This window comes from Talpa occidentalis, unplaced genomic scaffold (genome assembly GCF_014898055.3).
Source record: "Talpa occidentalis isolate TD23 unplaced genomic scaffold, MPIMG_talOcc4v2.1 talOcc4.3, whole genome shotgun sequence".
Classification (NCBI taxonomy): Eukaryota; Metazoa; Chordata; class Mammalia; order Eulipotyphla; family Talpidae; genus Talpa; species Talpa occidentalis.
This window is the reverse complement of record NW_023603184.1, coordinates 5,385,346-5,400,904: the sequence shown is the minus strand read 5'-3', so window position 1 is coordinate 5,400,904 and position 15,559 is coordinate 5,385,346. Positions and strand designations below refer to the sequence as shown.

Genomic DNA, 15,559 nt, shown 5'->3' with positions numbered 1-15,559 from the left:
GGCAAGCGGTTTCCAAAGCACCCTGGGCTCCTGTGAACAGGCAGCAGCGTGGCCCTCCGTACTGAGGGTCAGGACTCCAGACCAGGCCTCGGCCTCCCCTTGGGCTGCCTGCCCCTTCACCATCCCAGAAGACCCTTGGCGTAAACTGGGGTCCTCACTGTGTGTAGAAGAAAACTTACAGGGTCCCAGACGGGGTTGGGGGTCAGGGGCCCTGCTGTCCAAGGTCTTAGAGATGGGCAGCCCAGGCCGCTTGCTTTTCTTGAAACATCAGGATTTTTAAAAAGGAAGAATGATCGCAATGAAAAGACAAAAACTGTGCTAGAGTTCACTGTTTACATTCATGAGATTAATATTTTTAGCCCACATTCTCATCCAGCACCCCCTCCCCGTGAATGTATAGACAATCACATTTAGCTCCAGGCCAAAAATTGAAGTGGAAAAGCCCTTCTGGAAATGTCAGACCCAGACCTCTGGCCCCCAGAGAGGCCCTGCCTAGGCCCCAGCTCAGCTCTTGTTCATGATCTGAGTACCTCATCTTCCTGAATCTTCCTCCCTCAGTTTCCTTCTCTGCAGAATGCAAGCAGGAACCACCTGCACGGGGGTCTGGCTCTAAGAGTCTCCCATAACAGGATTATCTAAAATCCCCAAAGACAGGCCTCCCTGGTGGCGCACGGGGTTAAGCAATCCGCAGCCTCTGCAGCACAAGTTCAATCCCCAGCCCCAGCCAGGGAGCTACCCACATGGTACACAGACCTCTCCTGCCGCGCCCACTGCTCCCCTCAGCAGTGTATTTCAGTCAGTCTGCCTGTTCTGCTCCCCGTTCTGTCTCTGGCGAATTCTCTCACCCGCCCCCTCCCCATATCTCTGGCCTGTACCCCAGCTCTGGTATGCATAAGTAAATAAATCTTTGGAAAAAAATAAAATAAAATAATAAAATAAAATCCCCAGAGTCAGGGAGTGGCTGCCCCTGCCTCTGTGGACTACTCAGCTCAGTTGATCAGAATTACATGGCCAAAGTCTAGAAGGTCAGCTCCATTCTAGCTCCCCAATGACCTGAGGATCAAGGGTGGGTTCCAATGTGGAGGCTCTTTTGTGACCATCTCCAAGACTGGCCCAGCGCCTCCTCAGCACCTTGGAGGCCACAGGAAACCCTCCTTCTCAGAGCTGAAGGCCTAAACTATGCTACTCGACCACCATTCTCTTCTCTCAGGTGTGACTTGGCTTTTCCAAGTTCCAGAACTTGCCTTTGCTCCCTGTGAGCCTTCCCCAGAACCCTAAGCCCAGCCTCCCAATGTGAGGGAGACCACCAACCTCAGGGAGGGAGGTGGGGTGGCTGGCATGTTGGGGACAGCCCCAGGGGTGGCTCATAGAGCTGGGCCTGTTTTTCAGGCCCCAGGAGAAATGACTCAACTGCCAGTGATCAAAGCAGAGCCCCAGGAGGTGAACCAGTTCCTCAAAGTGACACCAGGTAAGTGTGTCCAGGGAGGGACTCCTCTCCAGCCTTGGTCAAGCCCACCCATCGCCCTCAGTAGCCTCTACCTCTCCCCAGAATGTCCTCTCCCCCCTGCCCTGTCCATCCTCCATCCTTTATCCCCTTCTTACCTAATCTACCACTGACATTGCCATTATCAATTCCCTCCAACCCTCTCTGCTAGTCCCCTACCCATTATTCACTAACTGAAGCCCACTTTATAACCATTTGTTCATTCTCTTGTCCCATCTATCCATCTGACCGTCTGTCTATCTAGCCAGTCACCCATCTCTATCCATTCATCCATCCAACAACAGAGCCCTGGGCCTCTCCCATCCCAGGAGCTGGGGACGCAGCAAGAGAGAAGACTGTCCCTGTACCCAAATAGGTCACAGAGTAGTAAGAGGCACCAACAAACCACCAATTACACCGCAGAGACATGGTGGTACATCATGCCAAGGATGCCCAGGGAGCCTTGAGAAGGTATCCCAGACCTGACAGGGGGAAAGGGAACAAAGGAAGCTTCTAGCATTGGCCAGAAATAGAAAGGACCAAGTAGGCCAAAAGGAAAAGGGCGAACTGAATCTTTCCGATTTCAACTCATCAAACACTGATTACGTTATCTACTGTGTATCAGGTCCTGGGCTCAGTGCCACAGGTGTAGAAAGATGAACAAGGCCCAGGTTTTCACTGCCTCGAGAGAAGCCAGATACACAGAGTAGGAAGGGACCAGCGTGAAAGTACTTTATGAGAAGAGTGCTCTTCAGTTTGGAAAGCATTGTCAGGTACATTATGCTCATTGCATCCTTGCAGCTCCAAGCAGGAGGCAGTTCACCCCACTCAGCAGGGAAGTAAGGTTAGGAGAGGTTAAATAAATGTAACCACTGGTCAAATTACTGAGCAGTACAACCTACTGGCTGGACTTGAACTCAGGTCTCTGGCTCCAAGTTCAGGAGTGACTAAGAGTCACCAAAAAAGGGAGAGAGGACCCCTGTAGGAGGCAGCCTGGTGTCCTGCCTGGGGAGGAGGCAATTCCTCCTCCTTCAGCAGTGTTCCAGGTTTCCGCACCTGGAATGATCTGGACATTCTGTGCTGTCCAGGGAGCTCTCCCTGCAGCTAGGATCCTATTCTCTTGCTCTGCCCAGACTCTTCCTGACCTCCTGCAGAGGGCCCATCTTCCAGGTGCTGCGGCCACAGCATGGAGGGGGTGGGTGAGGACAGCGGTGCTCCTGGCTAAAAGCCGGTGCCCACCTTCTCACTACCCTGAAGTTGAGGGTGGAAAGCCTAGGGTAGTTATGGTGAAACAGCTTGGGGCTTACCCAGCCTGATCCCCTTGCATCTAGCTTGGGGCAGATTCCAGATACCCCCTGGGACTGCCTGGAGGCTTACAGATCTTGGACCCTGTAAAGTCAGATGGGAGAGGAAATTCTAAGAATCCAGCCTCCTTGACATCCACGCCAAGAAGCCGGACCTCCATGGGGTATCAGGACTGAGGCAGCACTCAGAAATCAACTGGGATGTCAGCTCACCTTTGCGACACAGCAGAGGGCCTTCTGATACCCCGGCTCCTCCAAGCCTCAGCAGTCTGTCCCCCATGATACCAGGGTTTGGCTTAGGCCCATGGGAGGCCCCACTCTGATGCCCAAGCAGAGCTGGGGTGCAACCCTACTAACCTAGCTCTCCCACTCTCCCCAGAGGACCTGGTGCAGATGCCTCCGACGCCCCCCAGCAGCCACGGCAGCGACAGTGACGGCTCCCAGAGTCCCCGCTCTCTGCCCCCCTCCAGCCCTGTCCGGCCCATGGCCCGCTCCTCCACGGCCATCTCCACTTCCCCCCTCCTCACCGCCCCTCACGTAAGCAGCTGGGGTGGGCTGACCCTGGAGGCCGGGAGTTGAGTCAGTCCACCCCAGCACATGACCAGTGGGGAACATTCTGGGGAGCCCTAAGCCTGATCCTCACCCCCATCAGAATTCAGAGAGGTGCCCCCCTGGCAAATGGGAAGGAAGATCTTTGGATCCTGCCTCTCAGAAAACAGGAAACGGAGGCCAGAGAGGCTGCTGGACCTCCACTGTAGCAGATCCAGGACTTGACACTGCTGACCTCCAGGTGGACGGCCCAGGGGCAGTGTTTGGGGGGGAACAGTGCTCAGGAGGCCCAGGGTCCCCCAGGGAACAAGAAACCCTGGGAGGGCCATGAGGGGGTGCTGTTTAGGGAACCCTGGGCCAGTGAGCTTGGAGGGCTTGGATCCAAGGATAGGATCTAGGGAGCTCCCACCCCGACAGAGTGCTGAGTGCCCAAACTGCGAGGCTCCCAGCAGACCTACGCACAAGATAGAGACTGCCGAATTGAATTCAGATGCACCCCTTTTTCAGATAAGGAAACGGGCTCAGAGACTGCCTTGACCAGGTCAGACTGAGTCCACAGCAGAGCATCAGCGCAAGCCCAGGCTGTCTAGCTCCTCACCACCATGTCCTCCTTCCCACAGAAATTACAGGGGACGTCAGGGCCACTGCTCCTGACAGAGGAGGAGAAGCGTACCCTGATTGCCGAGGGCTACCCCGTCCCCACAAAACTCCCCCTCACCAAAGCCGAGGAGAAGGCCTTGAAGAGGGTCCGGAGAAAAATCAAGAACAAGGTAAAGCAAGAACCAGATGTGGCTATGCCATGGGGCTTCCTGGAGGGGGGCGGGGGGCTCCTCTGGTGATGTCAGCCCTGAAAGTGTGGCCATGGTAACCCCTGTGTGGGGGCTTCCTCCTCTAGATCTCGGCCCAGGAGAGCCGTCGTAAGAAGAAGGAGTATGTGGAGTGTCTAGAAAAGAAGTAAGGGTCCTGTGGGGGGAGGGACCTGGACCCCAGCCCCCATCCTACCCTGCTCTCCCCTCTCTCACAGGGCACTGGCGGCAGGGGACATGGGATTCAGGGAGTGGACATGGGCACAGGAGTGAGATGCAGAGCTGAGGGGGCAGCAAGGAATCTGGGGGCAGCCCCTGAGCCAATACCTGATTGACCCCACAGGGTGGAGACATTTACATCAGAGAACAACGAACTGTGGAAGAAGGTGGAGACCCTGGAGACCGCCAACAGGTGGGTGGGATCACCTGCATCTCACCGGGCCCCCTGCCTTCTGCAGTAACCCAGGCCCCCTCCCTGTCTCCAAATGACAGGAAACCCCGAAACCCTGGCTTCCCACCCTTCTTCAGCTGCATATAACTGAGACCCCCGTAGTACCAGTGAGACACTAAAAAGAAAAGGTCCAGAGCAGTGGTTTTTCAAAGTGTGGCCCACAGCAGCAGCAGCCATCCTGGGACTTTTTAGATGCTTTTCTTCAGGCCTCAAGCCTGAGTACTAAGCCAGGAGCAAACCATTCTGATAAGCCCTCTAGGTAACCCCGGTGGCCCCTGACTGCAGGCCGCTGGCATAGATCCTGGCTACGCAGAGTGGGTTTCTGGGGCCCGCAGCCTCAGCATCTCCTGGGGGCTTGTTGGAGGTGCAGAATCTCAGGACTGTCCCCAGACTTACAGAACCCAAATCTGTATGTCAACAAGATCCTTGGGTAATTCACATGTATAATTAAGTTGGAGAAACAGCATAGAGCCCGGATAGCACCTGGTAAGAAGTCGCTACACAGAGTCACAGCTCTGGGTTCTTATCAGACTCAGCCATTTTTGTGACTCCAGGAAAACTGCTAAACCTCTCTGGGCCCCAATTTCTTTGTCTGAATAGAGGTGACAGACACGCTATTTCCCGGGACTCATGCACAACGAAACAGTGCCTTGGCGTTTCAGAGTGCTCAATTCGTGTTAGCTTTGCTTCTTTTTTTACTGTCAATATTCCAAATCCTTGATAATGCCCAGCCATGAACCCACAGTACATTTTTAATAATTATTTTCTGGGATTAATTTCAAAAACATGTTAAAATAACAACAGTCTAGTATGTAGCAGGTGCTCAACAGAAGGCTTTTTCCCTCTTTCCTTCCTTCTCCCTCAGCTTCTCCAGTGGGATGCAGCCACTTCCCTGACTGACCTGCAGAAAGCCCCCCACACAGGGAGGGGAGCAGGATCCCTCACCCCTGACCCTTGTACCTCTCCCCCAGATTCCTCTCTGGTCCAAAACAGGGCCTGGCCCTTGGAGCTATCTCGCCACCTGCTGTACATTCTGGGAACTGCATCTGGGTGGAGAAACGATGATAAAAGATCTGTTCACCAAGCCAGGGCTGTGCACCTCCTGGTAGTGGGAGGATTCCACACTGGGTGGGACTGGGTCCTCAGCCCCAGAGGGTCCACGTTAGCAATGATGACTGACATGGAAATCCGTAAATTAACGTAGTGTCGGGTACTGTGATATATGCAAAACCAGCAATGAAATAAGCAAAAATGATAGCTACCATTTACCGGCTACTCGGTACGTACTTGACAACTACCGGACATGTCCATCTTAGCCCAGGGTGTGGTGGGGAAGGCCAGTTTAGCTGCAGTTGGTGTGGGATAAGAAAAAGCAGGTGGGGGCCTCCCTGGTGGCGCAAGGGGCTAAGTCTCGGCACTATGAAGCTATCCACAGCCACTGCAGCACAAATTCAATCTCTGGCCAAGGAGCTGGCCCACATGGCACAGCAGACCTCTCCTGTCTTGCCCACTGTTCCCCTCAGCAGTGTATTTCAGTAGATTTGCCTGTTCTGCTCCCCACTCTGTCTTTGGTGAATCCTCTCACCCCTCCGGATCTCTGGCCTATACCCCAGGTCTTCTATGTAAAAATAAATAAAACCTTTTTTAAAAAAGGAAAGAAAAAGCAGGTGGGAATTTCTCAGACCAGGTGGGGCAGGGCCCTCCTCCAATCCCCACTTTGGCCAGTAGTGTGACAGGACACCCCTAAGCTCCCATAGGGTGGAAGCTCCCAGAAATTCACCACCAGGCAGGTTCTAAGTGCCCAAGCTGCACCACAGAGGAGACAAGCAGGAGGTGACCTTTTCTGTCCTGACTGATATGAGCACCTGGTGTGGATATCAAGTGCAGAGCCAGCCCTGGTCCTCCCTGGAGAGCTCCAGGAGGCAGTGATGCCTGCTGGGCCAGAGCCTGCTGGTGACTGCTGTGCTCTCCTCAGGACCCTTCTCCAGCAGCTGCAAAAACTCCAGACTCTGGTCACCAACAAGATCTCCAGACCTTACAAGATGGCTGCCACCCAGACTGGGACCTGCCTCATGGTAGGTGCTGTTTCCTCACCATAGGGTTACAGAAGGATAAGTCTTCCCCAGGCCAGTTCTGAGCTATGAGGAAAAAGCAATGTTGTGGGCAATGTCTGTAGGGTAAACCATCCCAGTGCCTGGTCACAGACAAGCTCCAGTGGATCCTAGTCTCCTTCACTAAGCCCATGGAAGCTTCTAGAAAATGATGTTCCCTGACCAGGTCTAACATTGTGTGGATGCGTTATGACTCACGTGAATCCAGCTAGGGGATGGCAGGGCAAGTCCTGTGAGGAGGTGGCTTCCAGAGGCCCAGCAGAGTGAAGGATGGGGAATCTCAGGGGAGTGTGGTTCTTTCTGGAAGGAATGGTGGGGAAAGACTGAGCAAATCATTAGAAATCATTCCAGAGTCCCTAAGGTGGTGCACAGGCCTCTGCCAGACGTTCTTCTACCCTCTCCCGGAAAGGAACAGCCTGCTGCCTCCTGGCTGACCGCTTCCCAGGCCTCTGCAGTCTCCGCCAGGCAGCAGAGCTGTGGTATGGGTGGGGCTGGTTTGGGCTGTGTACCCCTTAGCGCCCACTGAGAATCTGCTGATAATATGCCCCCCTCCCTGGCCCCAGACCACCTCCCCCTCCTTCCTTTCCTGACTCCTGCACCCCATAGGTGACCACCACACTGGCCACTTCTCTTTTTGCTGGCGCTGCCTAGGATGCCCCCTGCCATGCATGGGAATGGCCTGAGCAGCCTCCTCCACCTTCTCAGAGAGGGTGGGAGAGTCCTGTCTACAGGTGGCTGACTCTGGGAGGAGTTTTCTTGAAAAATTACTGAGCTCTCTGCTACCCCTCCTTGGTTTTAGGAGGAAAATTTGAGGGTGGCCAGGGTTGCAGCCCTTCCCCGCCCAGATCTGACCACCATTCTCTCTACATGACAGGTGGCAGCCTTGTGCTTCGTGCTGGTGCTGGGCTCCCTTGTGCCCTGCCTCCCTGAGTTCTCCTCCAGCTCCCAGACTGTGAAGGAAGACCCCACAGCCACTGACAGCGTCTACACGGCCAGTCAGAGTGAGTGCCCTAGCTGGGCTGCCCTCCCCCAGCCCCAGCTTCTAGGTGGAAGCCAGTCATGAGAGAGGAGCCACGTTTGTTTTGCAGATGGAAAAACTGATGGCCCAAATAGGGCCTATACCTGCTTGCAGTTCGTTGTAGAATGCAGAACTCCACAATGCAGAACTCCTGATTCTCAGGCCACCCAGGAGTGGTGTGGGTAGGAAGGTTTAAGGGATAACAGGAATGCTCTGATCCTAGCCCTCATGTGTCATGGTGCCCATAGTTATGGGCATCTGCAAACCAGCATCAGTATTTTGTGAGTGAATAACAAGTGAGGTGTAGCTCAAGGGCCACTTCTAATAAGATGGCGGCAGCTGCCTGAAGCTGTGTTAAGAATTCGGAGGCACCGAGCAGGATCCACAGGCGTGTCACAGTCACTACTGAGTCTCCTGTGGATGGAGGAGGGCTAGTGGTGGGCTCGGGGATTTCCCATCCCACAGGGGGTGGTGAGTGCAGTGGTGACGAAGGTGGAGTTCAGTCAGTCATAGCTGCAGTGTGACCTTGGGCCCGTGTCTTAAGCTCCCTGTGCTTTGTTTCTTCATCTGAAACGTGGGCGTTCAATGCCACATTTATTTACTGAGCATGGTGGCTGTGAAGACTGAGTGAAAAGGTGCAGGTGCGCTCTTGGCATGGTGACTGCTGCAGAGCTGGCGCTTCCTAAACGAGCCCAATTACTCCCTCCTGGAAGAGGCCCCCCCCCAGAGGAGAGGCAAGATGCCCAGGGGTGGCCAGGGGGAGAACCGGTGGAGGGCACAGCCAAGACCAGCATGGTTTCCAGGGGCAGGATACCCGGCGGCGGCCCCAGGGGGGGGGCTTCCTGCTTGTCCTTCCCCATTTAAGAGGCGAGTTTTCAGGCTGGGCGGGCAGGAGGAGGAAGAGGAAATAGAGTGGAGGCGGGAGAGAGGAGAAGGGAGGCCTGAGCTGCAGAAGGAGGGATGCTGCTGGAGGACCAGAGACCTTCAGGGCCTGGGGGGAGGAAGCCGCGGGGCGGGGGCGGGGAAGAGGAAGCGGAGGCGGAGTGCGAACCCCTCCCTGCACCGGGGGCGGGCTAGGGAGGGAGGGAACGGGGCAGCGGCTTCGGGAGGTGGGCGGCAGGGACAGGAAGGTCTTGAGAACCTCGCGTCCGTTTTCCCAAGACCAAGGGACCTGTTCGGATGTAGAGGAGCTTGCAGAGAGGAAGGACTAGAAGCTGGGAGCAGGGGCGGGGATGGACAAAGCCAGAGCCCAAGGCTTTGACCCTGACCCTTCTGAGTGCAGGCGGTGGGGGTCAGACCCTGTGTCTGGGCGGGCGGGAGGACGCAGCTGTGGTAGGAAGTGGCTGGAGGCAGCCTGGCTTCCAGAGCTGGTGCATCACGCCATCCCAGGGAGGGCCGGCCCAGGCCTGGAGCAGGCCCACCTGGGTTTGCATCCCTGCTTCAGGGCAACAGGTGTGGGACAATGTCCCTGATAACCCGCAGCCACAGTTGCCTGCCCTGTGAAATGGGGCTAAAAATAGCTTCCTCCCAAGAGTTTTTCTGTGAGATGTTGGTGACTTGCTGTGGGTGAAAGACCTTCGTACAGTGTCTGGCACGTCGTGGATAGCCCAAAGTGTGTCTTCCTTCCCTTCATTACCCCAAAGGGCAAACTAAGGCCTAGAATGGGAAAGAGGTTTATTCAAGGCCTCACAGAGAGTGAGGGGCACAGGTCTAATGCCCCACCAGGTCCTCTCCGCCTAGCAAGAGCTAACATTCTCAGAAGGCTCACTGACCAGGGCTCCAGGCACCTGCCCGGGATCACCTCCCTTAAACCTCACATCTATATGTGGTTGGTGCCAGTATCCCTATTTTACAGATCAGCCAACTGAGGCCCAGAAAAGTAAAAGAAGGGCAAGACCTACCTGAGGTCACACAGCTGGGGAGGTTAGAGCTGGGGCTCCAGCCCCACCTTCCAGCCTGGAAGATTCCAGGGCAGTGAATGTGCCAAGATGGCCGGGATGCAGAAGGGGGCCTCCTGGCACTGTGGCTCATCCCAGGCCCCTCTCCAGTGCCCTCCCGCAGTCTCCTGTTCTATGACGAGGGGGCAGGCTCCTGGGAGGATGGCCGCAGCGCCCTGCTGCCTGTGGAGCCTCCGGAGGCCTGGGAAATCAAGCCCGGAGGGCCAGCGGAGCAGCAGCCACAGGACCACCTGCAGCACGACCACCTGGACAGCACCCATGAGACCACCAAGTACCTGAGCGAGGCCTGGCCAAAAGACATCGGGGAAAACGGCACCGGCCCCGACTTCTCCCATCTCAAGGAGTGGTTCCATGAAAGGTGGGTGGCCCCTCCCCTTCCAGCGGTCCCAAGCTCCACCTGCCCCCTGCCCACCCCTGGTTCCATGTCAGCCACGCCTCCCAGGGCTCCACCCACCAGGGGCCAGATCCAGTTTGCAGAGGGGGCAGAGGATCCTCTGCTCAGTGGACAGAATCACTTCTGATTTCTCTTCTCTCTCCAGGGATCTGGGCCCCAACACCACCATCAAACTCTCCTAGGCCGTTGCCAAGACCCAGGACACAGGACGAACCCTCGGCACCAAGAAGAGGAGTCGTCTTGCTCACTAACCCGGATCCGGCTTGTACCCCTGCTCCCTGAGGTCCCATCTCAGGAGAAAGGGTTCCACTTCTCCCCAGCCCTTCTTTACCCCAGATCTTGGCTCCATTCCTCCAACTCCACTCCCTCCCCCTAACATTTGGGCTGACCACTCTGTCTCACCCCTCCCTCCACAACCATCAACCTTCTCAAACAAACCACTCACTGGGCTACCCCATCCTTTCTCACAACAACCAACATGACCACTGCCTCCCTGGCCCCCCCATACACACACAAACAGACACCTCAACATGCACGCACACACACACCACACGCGCACACACACACACCACCCCACCCCCCACTGTACAGAGACCAAGAACAGAAATTGTTTGTAAATAATGAACCTTATTTTTTATTATTGCCAGTCCCCTAAGATATTGTATTTTACAAGTCTCCCTCCTACCTTCACCACTCCCTTGTTTTGTATTTTATGAAGTTAGTGCGGGCTTCGCTGCTCCCTGGCCCAGGGGAGAGGGCTCTCCTCTTGCCCGGCCGCCCCCTGCTGCCGCCCAGCCGCTGGGCCTTTTTAATTGCCAAACCGCTTCATCCATCAGCTCAGCACATGCTTTGAGAAGGCAAAAGTAAAAAAAAAAAAAAGATGCAGCATCAAATCCTGACTCTGTGCCTTTCTTCCTGGGGGGAGAGGAGTGTGAGAAGGGTGAGTTTCTCTTCTGGTAAGGGCTAGGGTTTAGGGTGCGGGGGTGTCAGAAGTCGTTTCTATTGGGTTTCCTCTTTCAGTCAGGTACAGAATTTGAACTAAACAAAGAATTCTGCCATTTCCCTCCCCAGAACTACCCCCGCCCAAGTGCCTCCCATTGCTGAGTCCAGAAGCAGGGAAGCACAAAAGCACCCTGTTGGACTTCAGGGGTGGAGACTGCAAGTATCAGGCCCCCACCATGGGCCGGGTGCTGTGTTAGGCACTTCAAGCGCAGAGCCCAGAGTGTTCCCCAGAGACCTGCCAGTGTCTGTGTCCCTTTGCCTCAGCTAGACTAAAGGCGCTGACTTCAGCGCAGGAAGAACTATCTGCTACTGGAGCAGCCACCAGCTGCACGTGGAAGATGGAATTCTAATATAACTGCCCGGGTTCCTCCTGCCCCTTGGCCTACATGCCCTGTTTAACTCTCCCCTCGATTAGGAGGGGCCTGTGAATGGGAGGGCATGTCACACCCAGAACCGGATGACCTTTCCTGGGCCACGTAGAGATTAGGGACCCAAATCAGTTGGTTTTGAGTTAATAAAGGGAGGTCATCCTGGTGGGTAGGTCTGGATTAATCAGGTGAAAGCCGTGCAAAAGGGGCCTGGGACTTCCTGAAGACAGAGCGTCCCCTGCTGGCCTGGAAGAAGCAAACAGGGTCTCACCGGTGGCGCAGCAGTTGGGCGCTGGCCTGCGAAGCTGTCCGCAGCTTCTGCAGCATCGGTTGTTTCGATCCCTGGCCACTGGCGAGGGTCCCACATGGCACGCAGACCTCTCCTGCCGCACCCGCTGCTCCCCTCAGCAGTGTATTTCGTCAGTCTGCCTGTTCTGTTCCCTGCTCTGGCTCTGGTGGATTCTCTCAACCTCCCGCGCTTCTGAATGTACCCAGTGCTTGTATAAAATAAATAAATCTTTTTTTTAAAAAAAAGAATCAAACAGCCGTGTTGCTAATAGTTTGGAAAGGAGACCCCCACACACACACCTCCCCAGGAGCTTAGGGTCTTGGTACTAGAGGAACAGAGCTCTGAATTTTGTCAGCAACCTGAGCAAGCTTGGAAGACTCCTACTCTGGAGGAACTCAGCCCAGCCAATACCTGGGCTGCAGCCTAATGAGAAGCTAAAATAGACCCAGCTAAGCCGGGCCCACGCTCTGCACTTCCGCGGAAGATAAGACCTCCACGTGCCGTGAGTTTGTGGTCAGCTGCCCTGCAACATAGGAAACTAAACTGCTCTCACCTGAATTCTCTGAGCCACCCTTTCTTAAGTTGTAAAATGAGGAAATAACATGAGGTTGTGGTGGGGAGTTGAGGAGGTAATAGAAGTGATCAGAATAGAGCCCAGCACCTCATGAGCTCTGAGAGAGATAAGCTGTGCATCTATGTCATACCGTGTGCTACAGCCCAGGCAAGAGAGGCTATCATAGCAGCAGAGAGGGTGCCTTTCTCAGGCATGAGCAGTGAGGGCTTCCTGGAGGAGGTGATGTGAAGGATGGTTAGAAATAGGCAAGAGAGAGGAAAGAGGCATTCCAGAAAGAGGGAACTGCCTAGGCAGAGGCCTCCATGGGAGAAGAGCAAGAAAATATCAAGAAAAGCGAAGTCATTCGAAATTTGGAAGGTAGAAGGCAAGGCTGGAGGATGACGGAAGCCATATCTAGAGAGGACTCGAATGCCTGTGCAGTCATTTGTACTTTATTCTGCAGGCACTGTGCTTTCATACTTAGAAGCAGGGCACAGTGGAAGATAGTGCCTGTGTCTGCTGCCCACCAGAGGAAAACTGGACAAGCCAGACAGCATTATGGAACCTCGAAACTGGCCATCAGGACCCAACGTCTAAAGCCTCTTCCTCGCTCAGTCAGCTTGAGCACTTGATGGGGACCTGGTTGAAAGTGGATGGGCACCAGTCTTAATTGCTATTGAAAGTGCAGACCTTTGCAGCAAGACATTCAAGACTGAGTTCTGGAGCCCAAACTCTTTTTATTATTAACAATAACTTTTAGCACACCTCTTTTCCTGATTGATTCATTTGTTACCTCTATTAGTCATTCAACAAACTGGCATGCTGGTAGTGACTCCCAGCCTAGTGGGCAGTAAACCAGCTATGGGCCATGTTGGTGGAGGGTAGACATGTTCTTAAGGGGACACAAAAGAGTTGTGCAATTCAGATTTGGTGGGTCTGTTAGGGGGAAATGCCAGGAAGATAATTCAGAGAAGGCAGCCCTTGAACCAAGACCATTCCTTGCTAGCTAGGAGTGGTAAGTTAGAGAAGAAATAAAATTGTTTGGGGTGGACAGGATGGCAGTTGCAAAGGCACGGAGCCATGAAATCAGGACCAGCATTGCGGTGATGAGGTCGCTCCTGGGGTACCAATTTCAAAGAGGCATTAGTACACCCCGAGAGTGAAAACTTCCTTCAATCCTGTGCCTTAGATTCCCAGCTTGCTTCACTCTTGTCCCAGCCCTGGTTAAAGCAGAGCCCTCTCGGGGATCAAAAGAAAACACTTTACCCTGAAGGTGATAAGGAGTCACGGAATATTTTAAATCAGTGAGTGAGATAATCAGATTTGCCTGTTCTGGGGCTCTGCATGGGGTATGTCAAGGATGAGACAGATGCAGGAGATAATTAGAAGGAATTATCAACAGGATTTGCCATCAGATTGGCTGTGGGGTGCAAGAGCAAGAGTGGAGCAGGATGACATTTCAGTGTCTGGCTTGGAGGCCTGGGTGGATGATGAGCCAGTTCACTGGGACAGGGAGTATGGCAAGAAAAGCTGGTTTGATGAAAAAGAAAATTCTTTTGAGCACATCTTGCAATTGAGTTGCCTGTAGATTGTTTGCATTAAGATCTAAGTCTAGGGGCCTCCCTGGTGGCACAAGGGGTTAAGTCTCAGCACTATGAAGCTATCTGCAACATGAATTCCATCCCTGGCCAGGGAGCTGACCCACATGGCACAGCAGACCTCTCCTGACTCACCCGCTGCTCCCCTCAGCAGTGTATTTCTAGATCTGCCCGTTCTGCTCCCCACTCTCTCTGGTGAATCCTCTCACCCCCTGTACCTCTGGCCTTTACCCCAGTTCTTGTATGGATAAATAAATAAATCTTTTATAAAAAAAAAAGATTTAAGTCCAGGGCTTGGGAGACAAGGATCCCCAATGGAGGTTAGGAAATTGTCATCCAGCTGGTGCTTTAAAGTCTTGAGTCTGGGCCTCCCCGGTGGTGCAGCAGTTGAACATTGTGTTGCGAAGCTGCCAGCAGCCTCTGTAGCACCAGTTCAATCCCCGGCTGCCCGGAGAGGGTCCCGCATGGCGCGCAGACCTCTCCTGCCGCCCGCTGCTCCCCTCAGCAGTGTACTTCGGTCCTTCTGCCTGCTCTGCTCCCCGCTCTGGCTCTGGTGAATTCTCTCACCCTCCCGCGCTTCTGACTGTACCCAGTGCTTGTATAAATAAATAAATATTTCTTAAAAAATTAAAAAAATAAAGTCTTGAGTCTGCATAAAAAGAAGACAAATGAGGGCAGAACTCCGGATGGACATTAAGAGTCAGAGGAGGGAGAGAGGTGGAGACAGCTGAGAAGGAATGGCAGGAGAGGGGAGAAAAACCAGGAGAGGTGAATGTCCTAGAAACTGATGAGGAGAGTTTCCAGGTGACAGGTGCCATCGAGGAGGTCAGGAAAGACAAGAAGACCAAGTGTCCATTGTCCTTGCCAGTGAGGAGGTCGCCAGTGGAAGCAGCTGGGGCAGAGCTGAAGCAGAAGAGACATGATGGGGGTGGGGTGGGGGTGAGAACAGGAGGGATGGACAGAAAGCGGAAACCAGGATGAGGGAAGATGGTGCCTGAGGGTGTAGGGAAGGAACCCAGGCAGTGGGCAGAGAGGTCCCATCTTGGACCAGAGGAGCCTAAACAGAAAGGGGAGGCAGTCTGGGCGTGGCATGTATGGAGACTGAAAAGTGAAGGAACCTTCCTTAGAGCCATGAAATCTCAGGACCAGCATTGTGGTGATGAGGTCGCTCCTGGGGTACCCTGCAGAGATCTGCACTTTCTAGTCATTGAAACAGCAGCTAGCAAGAGATCCCCATCAAGTAGGGAGAGTTGGCGTGGGAGTTGAAGTGGGGAGCCAGAGGAAGTTTAAAATAACGACTCAGAGAGACAAAGCTGACTGTTGCAATGACCACTCTCTATTCACTCATTCATTTAACATAGCAGACACTATTGAGCTATTGAGCACAAGTCCAGTTTCTGAAATCAAAGTGCTTGAAATCTAGCTTTCTCCCATTATTCAGTAGTTACCATGTGCCAGGCAATGGACTGAGAACTTCATGTATCCCAACTAGGAATCAAAATAATCCTCAGGGATGGGTATTGTTTCAGAAGAAGGAAGTCGGATCCTAAGAGGTGAAATGACTTGACCAAGGTCATGCACCTAAAACAAAGTGGCCAAGTTGGTATATGCACAGGGTCTGTTTGATTTCAGAGCTCACAATACCCCTCCAGCTCCCTGTCTCTCATGCCGGCAC

At 53.9% G+C, this 15,559-nt stretch overlaps 1 protein-coding gene across 1 annotated transcript in view; it reads left to right on the top strand.

Annotated features, from left to right (window-relative positions):
- Nucleotides 1-10,967, top strand: part of CREB3L1 (cAMP responsive element binding protein 3 like 1) — a 31,997-nt gene extending 21,030 nt beyond the window's left edge. The window contains exons 4-12 of the mRNA XM_037522383.2: nt 1,390-1,468; nt 3,167-3,324; nt 3,957-4,106; nt 4,232-4,290; nt 4,486-4,554; nt 6,569-6,668; nt 7,579-7,705; nt 9,771-10,038; nt 10,220-10,967. Coding sequence (XP_037378280.1) covers nt 1,390-1,468; nt 3,167-3,324; nt 3,957-4,106; nt 4,232-4,290; nt 4,486-4,554; nt 6,569-6,668; nt 7,579-7,705; nt 9,771-10,038; nt 10,220-10,256 — 1,047 coding nt within the window. The 3' untranslated portion in view covers nt 10,257-10,967. The remainder of the gene's footprint in view (nt 1-1,389; nt 1,469-3,166; nt 3,325-3,956; nt 4,107-4,231; nt 4,291-4,485; nt 4,555-6,568; nt 6,669-7,578; nt 7,706-9,770; nt 10,039-10,219) is intronic.
- The last annotated feature ends 4,592 nt before the right edge of the window (nt 10,968-15,559 follow it).